We start from the raw sequence: 17,137 nt of genomic DNA, 5'->3' as shown, positions 1-17,137 counted from the left end.
CATGCCCTCCAGCCTTTACCTCTGACCAGCCTCTTCACTTCTCCCTTCGGAAGGCAGAGCTGGGCGCTTTGCCAAAAACATAAGGATTCACAAGCCCCACATAAACTCGTTCAGAAGAGCACGTTCCTAGTTTGTTTCCTCCTCTTCCCAGTAAAAGCAAAGGAAAATAACGACATGAGGAAACGCCACCCCGTGAGTCAAACCGGTTTTGCCTTTATTCGGCCCGACCTCCCATCGCACCCTCCGCAACGCGATACAGGAAGAAGTTATTTCAAACAGGGTAATATTTCAACATTTGTGTCTCCAGGCGACTGCGCACAATCAGGCAACAGCAGGAAAAACACTGGACTAATGCACCTAGAACAGAGCAGAGCAGGAATGTCATTAGAACATCAGCCCGGCATCTCCACGGTCTTGAAGATGATCCAAGGGCTGGAGCACCACCCGTATGAGGACAGGCTGAGAGAGTTGGGGTTGTTCAGCCTGGAGAAGGCTCCAGGGAGACCTTAGCGCAGGTTCCAGTACTGAAAGGGGCTCCAGGAAAGCTGGGGATGGGCTCTTGATCAAGGAGCGCAGGGAGAGGACGACAGGGAAGGGTTTGAAGGTGAAAGAGGGGAGATTGAGATGAGATCTTAGGAAGAAATGTTTTCCTGTGAGGGTGGGGGAGGCCCTGGCACAGAGTACCCAGAGAAAGGGTGGCTGCCTTATCCCTGGTGGTCAAGTCCAGGTTAGCTGGAGCTTTGAGCACCCTGATGTAGTCGGAGGTGTCCCTGTAATTGGGATGGAAACTACATGTGCTGCTCCTGAAACGACTCACGGAGGCTCATGGGCGTTCGGCACACCCATGGGTTCAGCTCTGGCTGTGCTACAACCAATCTGTTTGCTCTGTAAGCAAGGGGCCCTCAAAGGAGTCTTTAATTACAGAAAAATATGCTATTTTAAGTGCAACATGAAGAAACTTCAGTGTTGTTGGGTGATGAGGGCTGTTTTCCAGCCTAAGCTGGTAACTACTGTCTTCCAGCTTTCTAAATTGGCTACACTGACAATGAAATGAAAGTTTGTGAATCCCCAGAAGAAACGACCCTGCCATAGCAAATGCTTCTGGGAGGAAAGCTGATGGGGAGCAGAGGAGGCCAGGGTGCCTGTGGACCAGTGCTGCAATTATCCTTGTCTCAGCAACTGTCACCTAGGAATCGCTGGGACATTGGGTTTGGCTGTCAACCACCCCACTCCCTCCCAAGCAACAGCACTCTTCTTCTGTTAAGCCTCTTTTGGAAAGGGTTATCTACCTTTACTAGGAGACCTGTACAGATAGAGGGACTTGGAGAATTGTCACACAGGCTCTCCCCCAGCCCCACGAAGTCAAGGACGATGGCTCTGTCTTTGCCAGGTGAGTTTTAGGGCACCAGAACCCCACACCAAGAGTCTCGGAGGCAAGGGCATCTCTTACCAGTAAGATTTATGCTTTGTCCAGGCCCAGTTCCTCTGGAGTAGAGATTCCCAGTTCACTTAAAGTTGGTCTAAGCTCCTGGATTACATAAGGGTAGATGTCCTTGTGAGGTCCTGCCTTGTCCTAAATGGAAAGGAACGGTGTTACTTCAACAGCGAGCTGCGTACACCAGCCAAGGTGTGTGGTCACAACAAGGTGCATCCACCCACTGCTCCCCAGAGCAGCTCCTGCAGGACACAAGAGCGCAGCCCAGCTACATCTGCACATCAAATAATTATGGCTCGTAAACAGCTACGCTGGAAAGCCCTTCTGCCAACAACCTTGGCTGCAAAGCACCCTGGAATAACACTGACCTCTCCTGTGGGGGATTTGCGCATCGGTCCGAATGCTCAACACCTATCTCTCATCTCATACCAGGCTGCGACCGGTGACGTGTGTCACACCACAAAATGCTGAAGGCCAAGCCAAGCTCCTTAAACAAGGGATGCTTTGCAAACCACCCCAAAGCCTGCTTATACCTTCAGGAATCCCAGTGGTAAAATGGGAGAAGGAAAATCAGCTTTTGGGCAGAGACGGGAGGAAATTTAACTTGCTTGGGATTAGGGGAAAATATCATCCCTTGAATAATATTTAGGTGGAGTTCCAGGAAAACCATGCAGATGTCAAGTTCTGACAAACTGAGTTGTCCCCTATGTGGTGCGGACAAAAGTACGGGGAAAAAAAGACATAAGGGAAACAAGAAGATTCCTTCATTGGTCTTAGGGCTCTAAACCCACCAAGAGAGTTTTGGTTCCACCGAGAATGCAGAAAGCAGAACTGGCAAACCAAGAAATAGAGGAGAGTTTGGAGCAAGCGGGTTTGGTAGCGAGCAGCAAAGTCCTGCCCAGCAGCCCCTGCCTGGAGCAAAAACAGTTGCGACAGAGAAGCTGCTGGCTCCTACTGAAACAGAACTCCCACCTCCATCCCACCCACTTTAACTCCCTGGCAAGTAAAGGCCAGACTTGGCTTTCAAGGCGCTGGTTTGTGTTGGGTTTCCACAACAAAGCGCTGATTGTGGCAGCAGGAAATAGCGGCTTCCCTTTGCAATGCTAAGGGTGAGCAAAGAGAAACTCCTGAAACTCCTTCGCTGGACAGACACAACAGTGACCTCCCTGACTGCCATCCCACTCACCTTTACAACTTCTAAGATGCGAACAGCACTGGCAAAGTCATTTAACCGTCGGCACGCCCGCAGAGCTGCGTCGATGATTTTTGGTTCCGGAACCAGGTCATAACCCACAAGCGTGTTTACGCCTGTGAACACAATGAAACACCAGGCAGAGCTTGGCATCAGCTCACCACACAGTCAGATGGAACCTGTTGAGCATTATTGTGCTTCACCTCACCAAAGAATTGGGTATTGTCACCCCACCAGACACCATTAGAATCTGATCGCAATTTTCATTGCTGTTTTGGGAAACCCCCAGACGGCCAAGGGTCTCTTTCTGCCCCCTTCTCCCTCTCACTGTTGCTTCCTACTGTAGATTTTAGCATTTTAAGTGGATTTCATGAAAACCCAGTTCCCTCTATGCTCCCCAAAGCAGCTGGTGTCTGTACTGCAGCACATGGGTTACTGAATCATTAAGAAATTCAAATTACTCCATTCCTACAGGTATAATGAAAAGAGAACCCAAGCTGTGGCCAGTTACCTGCTTCTCCTTTCAAAGGGAAGAGCCCAACACCTCATCATTCAGCAGATGCTGGAATGATCCCTCAGGCTGTTATGCAAACACATTTATAAGCTCTAATTGGGGCAATTTAACAGGAGCTGGCAACTCCACAGCAAATAATGACTTGAGGCAGCCAGGCAAACAGTTCCTAGGAGTCCTGGCCAAGCCATTGAGTCAAAGTCCAAAGGAAAATGAGTGTGGTAACTCATGGAGCAACAGCTGTGCTCAAATACAGTGCAAATCAAACCTTTCTCTCCTATCCAGGTGCTAACATGCCTGTTCTGGGGCATTAAAATTTATCAAGCCAGTGCTCCCGCCGCCTTGTACTCCTCTGTGTGTGCTGTGTATCCTTGCAACTCACTGGTTGGGCTGGTGAGGTGCCGGAGGACTCAGAACAGACTAGGAAAGGCTCACACAGTACCTCGTCCCCGCTCAGTATTTACAGGATTACTCTCCTACACCAAACTCCCTGGTTTTGCTCTCCAACAGCGAAGTAAAAAATAAGGTGTTATTTCTTGTCACAAAACTACACCAGAGCAGTTATATTTCCTCTCCTCTCGTCACTCCACATACCTTTCCTGAGTTCCCAGGCATCAATATCTGGCTTGTTGAAATACGTCACCCAGCGAGCGTCAAACTCTTCATCCGTTTCTTGTGAGCCATGGGAGTAGCAGCGGGCGTGCAGGACGGCTGGAAGTAAATAGAAAGGAAGTGGCTGTGAGCATATGGCACATAACTACATTTTATCCCAATCCATAGACCAGGAGCCATAAACCATGGATTTCAGTTGCTACAGTCAAAGCAGGACCATCCTCAGCCTGGACAAGCACTGGATGAATACAGACTACTAAATGCCATTTGTTTTGTGGCACAGTACGTATTCTGCTTCACATCAGAATTCCAGAGTGCTCCCAGAGCCTTTGTCAGAGCAGGATTATTTAAGAGAGATAGGGAACTGCAAGAGAGAAACAGTGCTGTACAACCAGTCCTTAAGAAAATTTCTACGGGATCCCTGCCTCTGTAAAATAAAGGAATTTTTCCAAGAGCCAAGCAAGCCAGAGGACCAGAGCACTCATGGACTTCCTCACCAGACACTCTGTCACAGCACAACCGCTCTGTTCCCCATGTTCAACCCCCCTCAAATCCACAGGACTCGTCTGTGCAGACAGTTCAACAACATGAATCGCTTTTCCAGAGGCAAACCTTCCAGAAATAAACTCCTACTTTCTGCCATTTATACTGTTACCCACTGAAGAGGAACGCTCCCTGTGAAGCCGGAGCACTCTCTGAGCTGCTTCTCCACCAGAACACAACCCCGGCCAGAGCAGCCAGAGGCTGCTCCCTTTCACTTTGCTGATAGTTGCAGAGGTCACACACCAGACATGGCCTTGCTTCGCTTCAGAGGTGGTCAGGAGCAGCCAGACCCGTTTTTTCCTCACTTAACCTGCCACAAATCACTCATGCTGGCCAGCTACAAGGCTTTATTTAAAAGAAGTAGCACAGGAAAAACACAGAAGAGGCCAAGCTGGAATTATTAACGCTCTTTTGCCGTTCTATAGGGAGATTCCCTATTCCTTCTCCAGCTCCATACCCAACATTTGACTCTGCTTTCACCAAGAAACCACACACATAGCCAAGCAGAGAGCGAGAGCAACCCTTCTTGCACACAGGCAAGGAGCAAGGCTTCTCCTGGAAAGCCTTCACCGGCTGGCCCTGCAAGGGAGAATCCTACTTTTCCTAAGCACAAAGCAAATCCTGCAGAGAAACAGCAAATCTCAGCTTGAGAAAAGCCTAGGACACCCCATCCCTGGAGGTGTTCAAGGCCAGGTTGGATGGGGCTTTGAGCAACCTGATCCAGTGGGAGGTGTCCCTGCCCATGACAGGGGGTGGGACTGGATGGGCTTCGAAATCCCTTTCAACCCAAACTATTCCATGAATCTGTGAGCTTCGAGAGCCTCAGAAACCTAAAACCATCTTAAATCTCCCATAGATGTGTTAAATCTTTACTGAGTGCCCAATTCGTCAGCACTATTGAGCATGGAAGAAAAATATGGATCAAAGGGAGCTCTGATTTATCAGAAAAGGCCAGGCTGGCAATGAGAGCCCAGTATTCCACAGGTAATATAAAACCAAGGTGACACGCAGTGTGATGTAAATCCAAGCGGGTGGCTTGGACCCAAAATCCAAATCCTAAGGGCAGAGGAGAAGCAGAATCGGGTCAGGAGAGTAAACGGGGCACGGCAGGACAAGACCTTGGGAACAGAGGACACGGAGGCGGCTGGCTCGCCCACGCCAGGGAGCACAGAGCACTAGAAGCAGGGGATTTTGATGCATTTTAAAGTAAAAAGAAGGGGTTCAAGAAGTGTTCAAAAAATCCCTGGCTGCGACCAGAATGACAACACTTATTCCTCGGCGTTTTGATGGAACGGCAGTGGGTGAATTGACTTGGATTGGTTGACAGGAGTTCGATTGACTTGGATTTGATTGACAGGGCTTGGATTGACAGAAGGGATAATCAATAGGAAATTAATAGATGGGGGGGGTTAATCGACAGGGGAGGGGCCTAATGGGAAGAAGAGGGAGTTAGCCAAGGGGTGTAGGAGTTAATCGAACGGGGTGTTAATCGCTGGGAGAGGGTCGGTTAATCCACTAGGGGGTTAATGGAAAGGAGAAGGGATTAATCGATGGGACGGGGGGTCAATCGACAAGGGGCGGGAATTAATCGACGGAGAGGGGGATTAATGGAAAGGAGAGGGAGCTAATCGCCAGGGGGCTAAGGTGTTAACTGATAGGGCTCTGCCGTTTAATCACGACGGCTGCGGCTAATTAGCCGTTAACCGGGGTGCCGAGGCGCCGCCCCCTCCGCAGCCCCGTTCCCCGCGGCGGGCGGCGCACCAGGCCGCGGGGTCACCGCAAGGACACGGCGCTGCCGGGGCGGGCCGAGCCGGGCCAGGCCGGGCCGGGCCCGGAGCCGGCGGGGAAGCAGCGGGGCGGCCACTCACCTGCGGGTCCGGCGGGGCGGCGGGCGGCGGCGCGGAGGCCGGGGACGGCGGCGCGGCGGAGGAGGAGAGCGGCGGCGGCCAGCATGGCGGCGGGCGGCTGCACCGGGCGCGGGCGGCTACGGCGGCGCCGCAGGGACAAACCGCGCCGGGGCGACGCCGCGCGTCACGGGGGGCGTGGCTGCAATTTAAGGCTGAGCTGTGGGGGGCGTGGCTTGTTCTGGATGGAGGCTGAAGGGGCGGGGCTTGGCGCTCATCAAAGGCTGCGGGGTGTGGCTTACCGTGGCGGGAATGGGGAGGGGGCGGGGTTTGGCGCTGATTGACATCTATGGGGCGTGGCTGAGAGGTGTGATTGGCGGAGCGGGGCGCTGATTGGTGGGTGCAGGGACGGGGCTCATCGCTGATTGTTGGACGCGGTGGGCGGGGCTTGCGGCGAGGCTCCGCCCCCTCCCGCCGGGCCGCTCGCCGCCATTTTGGATCGGGGCGGAGCCGCTTCCGCAGCGGCTCCGGGATTCGTTCCGCAGCGGACGGGGATTGTGGTTTAGTGCTGAGCTCCGTGTGGGGCGGCGTGGCTTATGCTAAATAAGGAATGGGGCGTGGCTTGTTCTGGGTGGAGGCTGAAGGGGCGTGGCGTGGCGCTCATCAAAGGCTGCTCAGGTGTGGTTTAGAGTAGCGGGAATGCGGAGGGGCGGGGTTTGTCGCTGATTGACATTTATAGGGGCGTGGTTAGCGTGATTGGCGGGGCGCTGATTGGTGGGTGTTAAGGGCGGGGCGCTGATAGGCGGGTGCAGGGACGGGACTCATCGCTGATTGGTGGGTGCGGTGGGCGGGGCTTGAGCGGCTCCGCCCCATCCCGCCTGGCCGCTCGCCGCCATTTTGTGTCGGGGGCGGGGCGGGACGGGGCGGAGCCGCTTCAAGAGAGGCAGTACCTGTGGAAACGAGGAACAAAATCAAGTATTGAAAGGAGAGTCCCGAGCTGCCAAGAGAACACAGTGGGGAAGTGTACCTTGTCCTGTCGTTGGGCACTACTGAGAAGAGTCATAGAATCACCAGCTTGGAAAAGATGCACCGGATCATCGAGTCCAACCATTCCTATCAAACACTAAACCGTGTCCCTCAGCACCTCGTCCACCTGTCCCTTAAACACCTCCAGGGAAGGGGACTCAACGACCTCCCTGGGCAGCCTCTGCCAGTGCCCAATGACCCTTTCTGTGAAAAAAGTCTTCCTAATGTTCAGCTTAAACCTCCCCTGATGGAGCTTGAGGCCATTCCCTCTCGTCCTGTCCCCTGTCACTTGGGAGAAGAGCCCAGCTCCCTCCTCTCCACAACCTCCTTTCAGGGAGTTGTAGAGAGCAATGAGGTCTCCCCTCAGCCTCCTCTTCTCCAGGCTAAACACCCCCAGCTCTCTCAGCCGCTCCTCGTAAGGCCTGTTCTCCAACCCCTTCACCAGCTTCGTCCCTGCCTTATAAACCAAACCATCACCACCCCATGAATGCCCAAGCTGCCCACGCTGCAGCACAGGGGTGTCTTTCTCCAGGCTCAGGCATCGCCTGGAATGTGAACCAGCTCCTCTGGGACAGCAGGAGCTGTGGCACCAGCCCCAGGCTTACCTGACCCATCCTCCTGCCGTGGCCCTTTAGATCCTGATGAGCATCGATGGGATGTCCTCTCAGGCTTCCCCTCTCCAGGTCTCTCAGCCTAAGATGCTCCAGTCTCATCATCATCTCTGTGCCCTCCGCTGGACTCTCTCCAGTCATTCCTTGTCTTTCTCGAGCTGGGGAGCCCAAAACTGGACAATGGCTTCAGACAGGGCCTCCCTGGGGCAGAGCAGAGGGGAAGGAGAACCCCCCTCATCCTGCTGGTTCTCCTGTTCAGGTGGAACTTCCCATGCTCCAGTTTGTGCCCATTGCCCCTTGTCCTGTCACTCGGCACCACTGAACTGAGTGAACATCGTCCTATTACCGAGGGGGCTAAGAAGAAGGTATTTTGCTGCTCGTTTACCCTGTTGATTTACTACCAAGGTCCTGATCCCAGAGATGCAGACTCTTGGTATCTCCTACAAACATTCTAATATCTCTCCAGATATGCAGGCAATTTATATCTCCTACAAACATCCTGGCCTCTGCTCAGGGGCGTAGACGCTTGGTCTTAAGAAAGTGATCAACTCACTAGTTAATTGACTTGAGGTTGAAAACGTTTGATGAAGCAAGGGAAGAGATATCAGAGAGGGAGAATTTGTGATAGCTTAAGGATTACCTGAAGGACATCCTTATCTGAACTAAGGATGGGGGCCCTTGAGCAGCCCGATCTAGTGGGACGTGACCCTGCCCATGGCAAGAGGGGTTGGAATTAGACGATCTTTAAGGCCCCTTCCAACTCAAACCATTCTATGATTCCACGTGGAAAGGAAATAAGCAATTTTTTGTTAAAGAAGAATAGTGTAACCTAACGAATATCTGTATTAGATAGGTGTGATGATTGTATTAGCTAGGTGGGATTTGGACCATTGGGTTTGTATCAGTAGGTTTTTTGGGGTCTTCTATAGGTGTGCTAGTTTTGTGGAAGATCTTCCACCCATCATTACACACAGAATAAAGCCAATTTCTCCTCTCTAAGCAAAATACCTTGTCTGGGGAGTTTCTTTTTTATCGATTTCGGGTAACATTCCCATTGGCCCTTTTCCTGTTGCTGGGCACCGCTGTACAGAGTCCAGCCCCATCCTCTTTCCCCCCATCCTTTAGATACTGATCAGCATTGATGACCAACCTTCTCTCCAGGCTGAACAGACCCAGGTGTCTCAGCCTCTCCTTGTAAGCAAGGGCACCACTGGGCTCCCAAAACAACCCCAAATATTGCTTTTCACCAGTCCCTGGGGCTGTCCCTCAGCAGCACGAGCTCCTGGGGATAATTTTGCTCAACCTGAGGACCCTGTGGAGCCAAATGCCATCAGGCTATTTTAAATACTTCATATTTTGGGTTACAGTCATCGTTTTTAACCATTTTCTCCTGCAGGAAATCCTTGGTCCACAGCCAACAAAGTGAGGAGTGCAAAATCCCCAGGATCCTCTTGCCTCCAAGACTGGGGATTGCCTGCATATCAAATCAATTAAAAATCGTTTTTCACATTAACAAAATAATGAGGAGGAATGAGTGTTTTTTCTTTCTCTCTCCTTGCTGGGAGCAATGTGAAGTGGCAGCAGTGGGGCAGCGCTGAGGAGGTGAAGGGCTGTTGGTTTGCAGCTGTGCCAGTTTTTAGGCTCCAGTTGGAGCTTTTATGGAGGGTTTTATTTCTTACAATGATTTTTAGTACATTTGGGATAGGAGCCCACACACAGTGCCCCCTCCTTGCATGCAGGATGAAGGTAGAACCTGAACAATATCTGCACAGGAGAGATGAGACTGGGAGGAGTGGTCATCGGCTGGTACAGAGCCCAAAGCTTTTCCCAGCCCCAAACCCACCAAAAATAATGATTAAAAAATACAACAATTGGAAATTAATATTCAAGTAGAGATAAGTGGAGTGAGTCGATCTGAGCAGGGCAGATAAGCGCAAGCCTCTGGGCTAGAGGAGCGGCTGCCAGCTGAGGGAGATAACAAGGTCATGGTGAAACAAAACAGCCCCCCGCTTCCTCCTCCTCGCTCCCCTCATCCCGTTCCCCACCAAGCAAGCCCTTGACAAAAGAAGGGTTGCTTGCTGTCCCTGGAGAGCGAGACCAAGGCAGGGAGATAACGTGGCTGCAGCCAGAGCATCCTTCCCTTTTTGGCTTTTGGGAAGGGTACACTCGTTAATACTGATTTAATTAATCCAGCCATGCCCCGGGGGCTGCCTAGGCTGGGTTGAGGAGATCCAGGTGGATCTGGGTTTGCTTGGCCTCCCATAACCCATCCCGGTCCCTGCTGTGCTGACTGGGACGCTGGCACGGGGGCTTTGCCAGGCTCTGCTGTGCCGGTGGGTGTCAGGGCATGTAGGAGCAACTGGCCCCAATCCCGTCACTCCCTTGGGATGGGGTTTGGCCGGGATCCGCTTGTCCTGGCTTAGCGGCAGAACAGTCCCACCCTTGCTGCGCTGTGGTCTGTAGCCAAGACGATCCCCCCCACCCCTTTTCCCATAGACATCAACTATTTCTAAAAAGCTTTTATTTTCCATTCATTTCCCTTTAGCCCCTGGAAGAAACGGATTTACTCCAAAGGGCTTTACTAGGATGCCAGCCCAGAACCCCTAAACCTCCCCCATCCTGCACCGGACACTGCATTCAGCCACAACAAGAACCCACCTAATGCTCCCATCGCTCCAAAACCTACAAATGCCTCCAGGAGAGAGCAAAGACCTGAATATCCGATGCGGGAAGAAGGAGGAGGGATGTTTTAGTTCCTTCGGCTGTCCGGTAGGCAGGCAGCGCTGGGCTCTGCGATGCGGGGAGGTAGCGACCCGCTGCTTGTTTGTTTTATTCAGGATGATTCACGGCACTGTGGGTTGCTGAGCCCGGCATTAATAAACCCGACAGCTCCCCGCTGGGCATAATTGTGGTCGTTTTGTTAATGAAGGTGTTGCTCCAGCGGGCTTGGGGCAAAACCGTCTTTCCCGATGGCCAAGATGTGGTGGTTGGAAAGCGATGGTGGGCCAGGAGAAAGGCAGCAAGGGCTCGGGCTCCATGGTGGTGGTGGCATTGCAGCAGCTTCCCCCTGCACATCTCATAGGGCTGGTAGGGTTAACCCTTTCCCCCTCTCCCTAAATCCATGGATGTGGTACCCCGAGGAGCAAGTCCTCATGCGTGGGGGCCACCTGGAGCAGCAGCAGCATGTCGGAGGCAGCCTGAAGCACACAGGTGACCCTGAGGTGAGCACAGCACTGCCTTTATCCACAGCAAAGCAGCTAAAACATCCAGAATTTCTGCAGCATGCATCCCCTGCCTACCTAGTGGGCACATTCCTGCCTATATACCCACCGTGGGGAGGTGGGGTCAGTGGTGGCAACCCAGCTGGCTGTCCGTGATCCCTGAGCCCCTCGGGCTGTCGGGCACCTGTACCTGCAACTTCTTGGGCAACAGCTTCTCGTGAGGAGGTGGCATTGGCCGTTTCAGCCCCTTCATGGAGGAGCTGGATGTGCCTTCTGCCTGGCTGAACCCAGGCTGGAGCTCTGGGGGCTGGTAGCCCATCTGGTTGGGGTCCAGGGGATCTCGGGAGAGGAGGATGCAGATGGAGGGGACGTTCTTGTGGACGGTCAGGTTCTGCGCTGGGCTGCCAGGCAGTGGGTCCTGGTTCTCCCAGACCTCCACCAAGGTTTTGTAGCGCACCTTGGTGACTTGGTGAAGCCCTCCCAGCTTTCGCTTCATGATTTCCACACAGGTGATGGTCTTGGTGACTGCCCTGCCGCAGCCGCTGAAGACGATCTGCCGGCTGCCCTTCAGCTCCATCTGGGCCATGGCAAAGTTCATCAGGTTCCTGATCTTGCTGCCCTCCTTCACTTTCATCTCCACCACATCTGGGGGCAGGTCAGGGAAGGGCAAAGGGATCTCCTCTTCTGAGGTCCTCACCTTTCGGAAGTTCTCCATCCTGGACCGGGTAACGGGCTTCGCTCCCCCTCCACTGGCAGCCATCCTTCACCCCTTCCCAAGGGATCTGCTCTGGCTCCTAGCCCCCCAGGATCATGGCAGGGCTGACTCTGCTGAAGGGTTGAGTTGAACCCTTTGTCCCCAAGACCACCGTCCCCTTCCCCTCTTCTTGCCCAGGGCTGGCTGTGGCGGAGCTGGCAGCGGGCTCGGTGGCTGTGCTGGAGGCTGTCCCGTGGTGGGGATAGGGCTGCAGGATCCCTGGGTGCCCCCAGTTGCTCCCAGTGGGGAGGATAGCTGGCTCCAGCTCTTGGTGATGCTTGGGCTCCTCCGCTCCCACTGCAGCACTCGCTTCTGCTGCTCTTTGCTTCATTCTGGACTTCAGCCCCCAGAGCTATTCTGTGTAATTAGCAGATCCTCCCCCTCTCCCTCCCCTCCTCCTCCTCCTCCTCCCCTTGCTCAACCTCCCATCCCAGCACCCAGCTCCTGCCTTCATCCCTGCCCAGCGCCCAGGGAAGGCGAAGGGGAGGACAGGGAGCCCTGGTCCCCAGCTGGGAAGGGAGGCTGGAAGGCAGAGGGAGAAGCTCACTCTTGGCTTCATGATGCTCCCAGAGTCCTGCCCCCTTAAAGAGAACCTGGTCCCCTTCTTGCACCGCCCAAGGACGCAGCTGCTAACGAGGGCAGCCGGCCTGCCAGCTTCCCTGCCTCCCTGTCTCCTTTCCCTGCCTGTGCCCTCTTCCCAGCAGCATCTCCAAAGGGATGAGCAGTCCTGGCTACGCTGTGCCGAGTGATGCAGGAGGTTCTTTGGGAAAGCCAGCAGTCTGAGGTCAACTCTTATCAGCCATCGGAGAAGCCACTGGGACCCGCGGGCAGGAGAAATCCTGGCAGATGGCATCGCGGTCGCGCTGTGGGGCTGGGATGTGCGCTGAGCGTGCCAGGGCTCTGCTCTCCCTGATATCCCCCAGCCTCAGCCCTGGCTCTGCCCGCAGGAAAACCTCTCTGTCCCAAAAGCCCCCAGGAGCAGATGTCACGGCAGAGCCGGTTTTCACGGGTGATTTCTCTCCCTCCTCCTCCTCCCCCATCCTTTCCTCTCCCAGACCCTTTCCCTTGCTCATCTCCTTGTCCCTAAGATGGAGCTGCTCGCTGTGGGGTCACCGTCACGTAACCCATCCCGGGAGATCTCTGTGCCATCCTGCCCCAATCCCTTCTCGGGGAGAGGAGATGTCCCTGCCTCAGGCTGGCCCTCTGCCTGCCCTGTCACCTCCCTGTCCCCTGCCCACCCCAGCCTCCCGCCCCACTGGCTGCAGGATCATTGCACAGTGGAAAGACGTGCTGAGTATTGACTTGCAGTCAAATCTTATCGGCCTCTGGAGGCCCCTGGATTGTTTTCACTTGGAGCAGGGCTTGAAAAAATACATAAATAAATGAATTGATTGGATGCTGGCGGAGGTTAAGGCAGGATGTAGCCAGACCCTCCTGGCCGGGGCGCATCCCTCCATCCCTGTGGTCCCCAACGCAGCTCTCTGGAGGTGCTGCTGCCCCAAAAATGGGGAGTGGGGATGGGACCTGACCTGACCTGACCCCCTGACCTGACCACCAGGCTGGGGTCCAGTGGGTGCCGGGACGATGATTATGGTGTCTCACCCACATACGATGGGCTGCTGCGCCTGTGAGCGGTACCGTGCTGCACTGGAAAACCCAAAGGGATGGAGAGCATCTTCTCCTGATGGAGCTGACAACCCACAAGGCCCCTTTGGCACAGAGGGAAACTGAGGCAGGGCACGTGATGCTCCCAGGCTCACCCCCATCGCCTGTGGTGAACTGAGGCTTTAAGCAACCCTCTGCAGCAGCGAGCCAGCCTGGTTGCTGCGCTTCTACCATGAATCCCTTGCTCCTGTGAGACAAAACAATGCTGTTTCCCCCCCTTTCTGCTCAATGACACTTTGTGACATCCTTGCAGAAGGCACTTGGCTCTGTCTTTGGGCAGGCAGGGATGGATTATGCCTCTCAGAGAAGCTGCTGCCTCCAAAAGAGAATCATAGAATCACCAGGTTGGAAGAGACCTATTGGATCATCAAGTCCAACCATTCCTATCAAACACTAAACCATGTCCCTCAGCTCCTCGTCCACCCGTCCCTTAAACCCCTCCAGGGAAGGTGACTCAACTACCTCCCTGGGCAGCCTCTGCCAGTGCCCAATGACCCTTTCTGTGAAAACAGAATCATAGAATCACCAGGTTGGAAGAGACCCATCGGATCATCGGGATGCTAAAACCCTTTCCCACCCCTTGTATGTGGGAAGCGGCAGAGCTTCTCCCCTCCCTCCCCAGTTGCTGCTTAACAAACTCCGCTCCTCACAGCCTCTGAAATGGAGGCAGGAAAGGTGCAATCACAGTGGAGCCTTTCCCGCATCCCTCCCAGGGCTCCCCTCAAAGCAAAGGCTGCAGGGGGGGGGCACTAATGGCAGGGTCCTGCTTTTCCTCTGCAGTGCTTAAAATGTAAATGGCATTCATTATTAGCAATTCCGTAGCTAATTACCATCTGAAGCCATTCATTAGCCCGTCAGCTTATTTGTTGGAGGACAACAGAGTGGATCGGTTATTCCGAGTGAAGGAATAGCTGAAATGAGCTCAGCCGCAGGGAACAGAAGGGTGGGAGAGGGAGGAGAGCTGGGATGGAGGGACACAAAGGCACAGACAGCCCCAGCCAGGGGGGAAAAAACACTGGGAAAAAAACACTGGGAAAGGAGATGGGGAGTCATTTCCAATGGAGAAAAGGCAAACAGCGAAGGCAGAAATGGAGAAAAAATATGAATAAAGGAATTATAAAATCATAGAATGTTTAAGGTTGGAAAAGACCTCTAAGGTCATCCAGTCTGACCATAAACCCTGCATGTCATCTGTCTGCCTGCCCCGAGCATCCACTGGTCATGCTGGGACTGGATTCCTCCTCCCTTACACCATTAGTTTATCTCCAAGCATTCCATATCCCAGTTCCATGGGCTGCAATCACCCTGCAGGGCTGGGAGCCCCATCCCAGAGGGGTCCCTGTCCCTGCTGACCCCAAGCCCGCAGGAGGTGGGAGATTGGAAGAGCCGTTTGGCAAAGGATCTGAGAGAGGAGGGGTGGTGGGGATGGACTGGGCTGCAGGGAATGGCAGGGAGACAGAGCCAACAGCAGTCCCAGTCGAGCCTCGAAAGGGGGAAAAACCCCAGAAACATATTCCGAGCTGAGAGCAGGGCAGCTGGAGAGGAGCGGTAACCCGAGCCCCTGTCCTCCACCTGCCCTCTCTATATTTTCTTTCATCTGAGGTGGCCCTGCATAGGAGGGGGTCGGAAAATCGAAGCATCCGATACAAGGAAAGTCTGGGCGCCATCTCTGCGTCACATCGGGGCGGCTCAGGTCTCAGGCGCTCATCGCGTTGCACTCTGGCATCAGGCTGATGTCCAAGCTGGATACAGCCCCAGGGCGGTGCAGATGGGCCCCAGGGCGGTGCAGCTGGACCCCAGGGTGCTGCAGGGATCCCCTGCCCTGCCCCTAACCAGGGTGTGAGAGCCACTCCTTCCCAGGATCAGCCCCCAGAGGATGCAGCTCCAGGCTTCAGAGATGCCAGAGGAACCTTGGAGCATCCCAGGGTGGCATCAGCTCCCTGCTAGCAAGGCAAACCCTGTGTACATGGATAAGCAGAAACCACCAGGGCTCAGGACAATCCTCACTTTGAGTGGGAGGTGTCAAAGGAAAAGGGAAAACTCCTTTTGTAGGACAAGTCCCTTTGCAAAGCCCCAGCCTCAGGAGCGTGGAGACATCATAAGGGCATTAACCAGCCCTAGCAGCCCTGGCCAGCCCCACCTGGGACCCCAACCAACCTCCTGCTCTATTTAAACTTAGCCCAGAGGCTCTTAGTCCTGTGGACCTGACTTGCTGATTGCCTTGCTGGCTTGGATTTGAACCCATCTGCTTGCTGAGAACTCACGGGTTGGTCTGGACTCTCCCTCCCAAGGGAGGGATCTTGTAGCCAATCTGTGGTGAAGCTGGGGCTGTGTGCCAAGAGATCCTCCCCGGGGAGCAGGGCTGGGGCTTGTGGCCAGCCTTGGATCCTGGGATACATGGCTGCCCGCAGGCAGAGCAGCACTCCCAGTCTCAGAGCACCCCAGGAAGGTCTCACGGGTGGGTGACCAGGGATCCACAGCCACCTCCCCTTCTCCCCTAGCTGTGCTCCTGCCCCTGGCTCCGGTGCCGTCACACAAGATGGAGCTGGATGTGCCGGGGTGCATCTCTGCAGGAACTGGCAGCTCAGGGCCAAGACCCAGCAGGAGTTTGGAGCGGACAGCTGGGCTCTCAGATATGGGGTCATCCATGTCCTGTGTGCTTTCCTGCTTCCCTCTGTTTTGCCATCTGTGAAACAGGTATTTTCCCCATTTCCACTGAGTTTCCTTCTCCACAGAGGGATGCTGTTCATCCTCCAAGGGTGTTTGGCCACCAGGGCTTGCTCTGTAAGGAGAGGTCTTGCTGCTTCCCTACCCTGCTCTTCCCACCTTCCCTTGGTGGGACATCGTCCTTGCTGACCCTCCGTGCCCAATAATGCAAGACAGTGAGCTGACACGCGAGGATGGATGCCAAGAAGGGAGGACTAAGGCAGGAGGTCCAAGTGCTCCACACAGAGCTCCTTCTGATGACACAGGGGACGAGAGGTGCTGACCCGCTTATTTATAAACCTTGAAGCTGTCCACGCGCCACAGGACACAACATCATTGGTTAAAGCAAGTTGTCCATGCGCTCAAGGTTGCTTTTAACTGGTTATCATGCAATGTGTTTTTAACAACGTTTCAGCTTTGTGGCTTCACACCCAGCTCAGCTCCCTCCTTACCACCTTTTTATTTTTCTCCCTGTACCACCCGTACAATGTTGGTTCAAGGTTAGCTATTCTAAAGCTTCCATCACATAGCCTGGATTGTTCACAGCCAGCAAATCATGTCCTCCCTGGACCAAAAACTCCTCCACACAGGACCATCCTCAGCCTGGACAAGCACTGGATGAATACAGACTACTAAATGCCATTTGTTTTGTGGCACTACGTATTCTGCTTCACATCAGAATTCCAGAGTGCTCCCAGAGCCTTTGTCAGAGCAGGATTATTTAAGAGAGATGGGGAACTGCAAGAGAGAAACAGTGCTGTACAACCAGTCCTTAAGAAAATTTCTACGGGATCCCTGCCTCTGTAAAATAAAGGAATTTTTCCAAGAGCCAAGCAAGCCAGAGGACCAGAGCACTCATGGACTTCCTCACCAGACACTCTGTCACAGCACAACCGCTCTGTTCCCCATGTTCAACCCCCCTCAAATCCACAGGACTCGTCTGTGCAGACAGTTCAACAACATGAATCGCTTTTCCAGAGGCAAACCTTCCAGAAATAAACTCCTACTTTCTGCCAT

At 54.0% G+C, this 17,137-nt stretch overlaps 2 protein-coding genes across 2 annotated transcripts; both read right to left on the bottom strand.

The window, feature by feature from the left end:
- Positions 1–193: 193 nt before the first annotated feature.
- On the bottom strand, positions 194–6,307 carry COX5A (cytochrome c oxidase subunit 5A). The gene is made up of 5 exons (XM_069866721.1): positions 6,162–6,307; positions 3,733–3,849; positions 2,622–2,743; positions 1,451–1,573; positions 194–357 (listed from the first exon to the last, which is right to left on the bottom strand). Exons 1-4 carry the CDS (start codon positions 6,244–6,246, stop codon positions 1,460–1,462), a joined length of 438 nt encoding a protein of 145 aa, XP_069722822.1. The 5' UTR covers positions 6,247–6,307; the 3' UTR covers positions 194–357; positions 1,451–1,459.
- Positions 6,308–11,116: 4,809 nt separating this feature from the next.
- On the bottom strand, positions 11,117–11,789 carry RPP25 (ribonuclease P and MRP subunit p25). The gene has a single exon (XM_069866845.1). The coding sequence runs from the start codon at positions 11,753–11,755 to the stop codon at positions 11,120–11,122; it is 636 nt and encodes a 211-aa protein (XP_069722946.1). The 5' UTR covers positions 11,756–11,789; the 3' UTR covers positions 11,117–11,119.
- Positions 11,790–17,137: the final 5,348 nt, after the last annotated feature.

Source organism: Phaenicophaeus curvirostris, chromosome 12 (assembly GCF_032191515.1).
Source record: "Phaenicophaeus curvirostris isolate KB17595 chromosome 12, BPBGC_Pcur_1.0, whole genome shotgun sequence".
In the NCBI taxonomy this organism is placed as follows: domain Eukaryota; kingdom Metazoa; phylum Chordata; class Aves; order Cuculiformes; family Cuculidae; genus Phaenicophaeus; species Phaenicophaeus curvirostris.
This window is presented reverse-complemented; position numbering and strand designations above follow the sequence as displayed.